The sequence below is a fragment of the Erinaceus europaeus genome, chromosome 17, assembly GCF_950295315.1.
Source record: "Erinaceus europaeus chromosome 17, mEriEur2.1, whole genome shotgun sequence".
NCBI lineage: Eukaryota > Metazoa > Chordata > Mammalia > Eulipotyphla > Erinaceidae > Erinaceus > Erinaceus europaeus.
The window spans coordinates 66,347,017-66,353,029 of record NC_080178.1 but is presented as its reverse complement, the minus strand read 5'-3'; the positions used below and the strand labels follow the sequence as shown (position 1 = coordinate 66,353,029).

The 6,013-nt window shown below is 37.3% G+C and overlaps 1 protein-coding gene across 1 annotated transcript; it reads left to right on the top strand.

The window, feature by feature from the left end:
- Positions 1–4,839: 4,839 nt before the first annotated feature.
- On the top strand, positions 4,840–5,790 carry LOC103122870 (olfactory receptor 52A5-like). The gene has a single exon (XM_007533488.2). It carries the CDS (start codon positions 4,840–4,842, stop codon positions 5,788–5,790), a length of 951 nt encoding a protein of 316 aa, XP_007533550.2.
- Positions 5,791–6,013: the final 223 nt, after the last annotated feature.

Sequence of the window (6,013 nt, the reverse complement as noted above, 5' to 3'; positions counted from 1 at the left end):
AGTGGTTGAATGTGAGAGACTTTATAGAGGGAAAATATTCTGAAACTGTAGGATACATGAGTTTACGCTTTTATACCCATGAATATTTACTGGAAATATTTATTGCATTAAAAATGGAGAGATTCAGAGGACCTTTACTTTGCTATTATCCTCTAAGGATTACTAAAAATTATTATTATTATTATTTTGCTTCGAGGGTTATCACTGGGGCTCAGTGCTTACACTATAAATCCACTGCTCCTAGAGTCTGTTTTTCCAATTTTGTGGATCTTGTTGTTGTTCTGTTTTTGTTGTAGTTGTTATTGTTGTCATAACAGAGGTTGTTCGATAGGATAGAGAAAAGTCGAGAGAGGAGGGGAAGACAGAGAGGAGGAGAGAAAGATAGACACCTGCAGACCTGCTTCACTGTTTGTGAAATGACCCCCTGCAGATGGGGAGCTGGGGGCTCGAACCAAGATTCTTAAACAGACCCTTGCACTTTCCACCCATATTTATTTATTTATTTTAATGAAAGAGATTCAAAGAGAAAGATAGAGGAAGAAAACCAGAACACTGCTCAACTCTTGTTTATGGTGGTGCTGGAGATTGTATCTGTGCCCTCAGAGCCTCAGGCAAGAAAGTCTCTTTGCATAGCCATTATGCTATCTCCCCAGCTACCTCTAAGGATTGTTTTCTGTTTGTGACATCAGAGCAGGTCAGCTCTGGCTTTGGTGAAGCTGGGGATTGAATTTGAGGTTTCAGGCCTGAAAATCTTTTGCATAATCAGTATGCAAAATTTCTTAAATGAGTGTTGCTGATAAAGGCAAATACTAGAATATACCAGAATATACACTTGAGTCAGATTAACAAAGAATGGAATCCAGTTTGCAGAGACATGATGCTGCAAACCTGGTCTAAGATTTGTGAGCTCCATTATACATCTCACAATTCGTACTATATGATAATTATAAAATCTCAGCGAATACAGTAGTTTTGTTTTTGTTACAATATTTCTGGGTCAGTATGCTGTGGAATTTAGATTCAAATAGATTTACTGATAACAAAGAAAAGTCTTACTTTTTCATTCATATGCTAACCTTATATGTTGATATCATAAATTAAGGAAAATAATCTTAAATGGGTATGCATGTTATAGAGCTGCATTATATAATACAAGTTTAATTGTTGGTAGACAGTAATCTTTAATTCTAAACACTCAAAATAAATATTAACATCTCAAAAATAAAGTTAAAGTGTTCCACAGTGCTTCAACAAATATGTAGGAAATAGTTGATATTTTTCAGTTACTGCCAATTTAAATCACTGGGACATAAACCTCTTATTTGTGTGAAGTGATAGTGTCATGGGATCCATGCAAGGACAACAACTCAAGACCAAAGTCTGATTATAAGAGTCTTTATTTCCCAGCCAAGCACAGCCTGGGACTGTCTTTCCAGCAAAGTGCTGTTCCGAGAGCAGTGTCGTCCCTTGTTACACAGCTGGTTATAAAGGCACAAATCGCAAGAAGGATACAGAGCTAATATAGGCAGTTACTTTTTAAATTATTTTTTATTTATAAAATGGAAACACTGACAAGACCATAGGATAAGAGAGGCACATTTTTCACACATTGCCCACCTCCAAAGCTCCATATCCCATCCCCTCCCCTGACAGCATCCCTATTCTTTATCCCTCTGGGAGTATGGACCCAAGATCTTTGTAGGGTGCAGAAGATGGAAGGTGAGGAGGGTATCTAGATCTAAGTAGAAACTATTTCATTAGGTATGTTCAGGTGCCTTTTGAGGTCTTTCTACTTTCTTGCTTCAATTTTTGACTCACTGAACATTGTTTACTTTTGCTTTAAGGCATATACTTTCCCCTAATTTACGGAAACATGTGTACATATGCCCTATCTCATGGGCCCTGGTCTATATCTAGGTTGTGAGGTTTTTAAAAGAAGTTTGACATTCGAAATGGAGTTAACGAGTCCTATGAGCTAGGAATGGTCTCACCAGAGTCATGAAGCTGAAGAGTGGACTTTCCACACCTGATGTCTCTGGACAAAGTCCAAAGTGAAGCATGCTGAGGTGGTACTGTTTACAGAACAGAATTGAAAGCCCAGAACTAAACCCCCACACTTATGGACATCTAATTTTTGATAAGGGGACCCAAATTATTAAATGGAGGAAGGAGACTTTCTTCAGTAAATGGTGCTGGGAAAACTGGGTTGAAACACGCAGAAGAATGAAACTTTACCTGACCAGAAACAAAAGTCAACTCCAAATGGATCAAGGACCTGGATGTTAGACCAGAAACTAACAAATACTTACAGGAAAACATTGGTAGAACACTTTCCCATCTCAACCTCAAGGACATCTTTAATGAGACAAACCCAATTGCAAGGAAGACTAAAGAAGAAACAAACCAATGGGACTTTTCAAATTGAAAAGCTTCTGCACAGCAAAAGAAACCATCACCCAAACAGAAAGACCCCTCACAGAATGGGAGACGATCTTCACATGCCATATGTCAGACAAGGGACTAATAACCAAATATACAAAGATCTTACCAAACTTAACTACAAAAAAAGCAAATGACCCCATCTAAAAATGGGCTCAATATATGAATAGAATATTCATGACAGACAAGATCCAAAAAGCCAACAAACATATGAAAAACTGCTCTAGGTCACTGATTGTCAGAGAAATGCAAATAAAGATAACACTGAGATACCACCTCACCCCTGTGAGAATGTCATATATCAAAAATGACAGCAGCAACAAATGCTGGAGAGGCAGTGAGGACAAAGGAAACCCTTCTGCACTGCTGGTGGGAATGTAAGTTGGTCCAACCTCTGTGGAGAGCAGTCTGGAGAAATCTTATAGGCAGTTAAGTTTAGAACTCCTCCTTTTAACTCTCCAAACCTTCTTTTCAGAGAAATCCATACCCTCTGCTCCTTCCTGAGTAAGAGTATTTCATAACTGTACCGGAACTCTACTGGGACAAGAATTTTCCAGGAACTGATTGATATTGGCAGGGTCATTGAGGGGCCAAGATGGAGCTTCTCAGGTCAAACCCTTATACTATTATTTTCTTATTTGAGGAACATATTGTTTGGCATATCTGTGGAGATAAATAACTTCTAAACAAATATATATATATATATATATATATCATTTAATAAAATCTTATAATTCACAGTTGAATAGGTTTAAAAAAGAAAGGAAGCAGTATATTTACCCACCACTAAACTGAGTGGGTGCTAGGTTATGCTAGATGCCTCAAGGGTAATCAAGGTTTACCAGGGAAAATATTTGAGGATTTACAATTAACATTATTTATATATTATTCCCATATTTGGGAGCTACTCTCTTCCCTGATCCAGCTTTCTAGTCCCTTTTCTTATGATGACACCATCTCCCCAGACGATAACCTGGGTCAAGCTACATAGTAGATGTCAGACACAGGCAAAAACTAGTAAAGCCATGTACCTTCTGCCCTCTGGAATATGCCTACAACAGACCTACTAGCTTTTTTCCAAAATGGAAACCCCAATCTTCATCTGAAGTATTCTTGCCTTTAGGTTCATGATTAGTCCACAATTAGTTCTGCATTATACCTTAACTCTTTTTCAGCCACCAGGTTCCAGATGCTAACATGATGCCAACCTGATTTCCCTTGGTAGGTGACCCCACCAATGTGTCTTAGAGCCCCACCTCTCCAGATCCCAGTTCCACTAGAGAAAGAGAGAGACAGGCTGGGAGTATAGACTGACCTGTCAATGCCCATGTTCAGCTGGGGAGCAATTACAGAAGCCAGACCTTCTACCTTCTGCACCCCACAATGATCCTGGGTCCATACTCCCAGAGGGATAAAGAATAGGAAACTATCAAAGGAGAGGACTGAATATGGAGCTCTGGGGTGGGCAATGTGTGGAAATGTACCCCTCTTATCCTATGGTCTTCTCAATGTTTTCATTTTATAAATAAAAAAAGATTTGAGGTATATTATAGAAAAAGGGATTATGGGATTTTTTTCCTATTATCAATCTGTTAGCTTTCTTCAATATCTTTATTTTTCTGTTGATTGAAATGATATCAGAATAGAATGACTAAGCCAAGAGAAAAAAGGAAATTCTGTCATCTGTGACAACAAGAACTAACTTAAGGGTAAATAGGTCAGAAAATGAAATATTATATGTTATTAACTTAAGAACTAACTAATGTTATAATAATATTATATGTTAATAACATATAATATTATATGTTATTAACAACAAGAACTAACTTAAGGGTAAATAGGTCACTAACTTAGTGAAATAGGTCAGAAAATGAAATATTATATGTTATTACTGTATAATTTAAAGCAGAAAAACTCATGAAAATAAAATTTAGTTTTACTATGGGGTGAGAAATGGAAAACAGAACAAATTTGTTTATTAGTAAAAATGCTAGCAGAATCTAAATATGTTAGATAGGTAAAGCACAGCATTCTGAAAACAGACAACATATCGTAAAGATTATTTCTAACATTCTAGAACTTAATTATTCCCATTTAAAATTATAAATATAGAAAATAAAGTGGTGGTAACTAAAAATGCAGTGTAACTATATCACATTATACTAAAGTTCAAAATTCACAGAGTACACCTAAAAGTTAAAAATTTTAAATACGTTTCAATAAGATTACAAAATATTGCAATATCTTATGGTGAATAAGAAAACATAAGATATTTTTACTAATATTATAACAAACTTATATCATGCTAAATTAATTGATTGTTTATAATAGACCAAGGCTTGCCAAGTCACAGAAGATGAAGCAGCTGAACTACTCCTGAATCTGACAGAACAAGTCACCATGCTCATGTTCAATGGGTCCGTCTTCAGGCCTCCTGTGCTGACTCTCATTGGCATTCCTGGTCTGGAGTCAGTGCAGTGCTGGATTGGAATCCCTTTCTCTGTCATGTACGTCATGGCTGTGTTTGGGAATTCTCTGCTCTTACTAATAATCAGGTCTGAAAACAGCCTCCATAAACCCATGTACATATTTTTGGCCCTGTTGGGAGCCACAGACATTGCACTCAGCACCTGCATTCTTCCCAAAATGTTAGGCATCTTTTGGTTCCATCTGCCAGAGATTTCTTTTGATGCCTGCCTTCTCCAAATGTGGCTTATTCACTCATTCCAGGCCATTGAATCAGGTGTCCTGTTGGCAATGGCCCTAGATCGCTATGTAGCCATCTGTGACCCTCTGAGACATGCCACTGTTTTCTCCCAACAACTGGTGACTCGCATTGGAGTTGGAGTGACGCTCAGGGCTGCCATTCTTGTAGCACCGTGTCTGATACTAATTAAATGTCGTCTTAAACTCTACAGAACCACAGTGGTCTCCCACTCTTACTGTGAACATATGGCCATTGTGAAGCTGGCTATTGAAGACATAAGGATCAACAAGATCTATGGTCTCTTTGTTGCTTTCACCATCTTAGGCTTTGACATCATCTTTATTACTTTATCTTATGTTCGCATTTTTATCACCGTCTTTCAGTTACCTCAGAAGGAGGCACGTCTCAAGGCCTTTAATACGTGCATCGCCCACATTTGTGTCTTCCTTCAGTTCTACCTCCTTGCCTTCTTCTCTTTCTTCACACACAGGTTTGGTTCTCATATCCCACCGTATGTCCACATCCTCCTTTCCAACCTGTACCTGTTAGTGCCACCTTTTCTCAACCCTATTGTCTATGGTGTGAAGACCAAACAAATTCGTGACCATGTCCTAAAAATGTTTTTTTCCCCCAAATCTTCCTGATCATTAAGAACTCTGTCTACAGAGATTTGAATTGGATTTAGAACAACAACATTGTTATGGTAAATTTTTATCTCTAAAGTACCTACTTCTAAAATATATTTAAATTTCTGTTATGACAAATTGAAGGATATTATGAAAAAATTGTGAAATACTTAAGAACTCATACATAGAAACCCATATGCTTATGCTAAAGTTCTCATTTTTCTTTTCTATTTTTTTAAAT

Coding starts and splice junctions, on each gene's coding strand:
- LOC103122870 (XM_007533488.2), top strand. CDS start 4,840: ATGCTCATGTTCAATGGGTCCGTCTTCAGGCCTCCTGTGCTGACTCTC.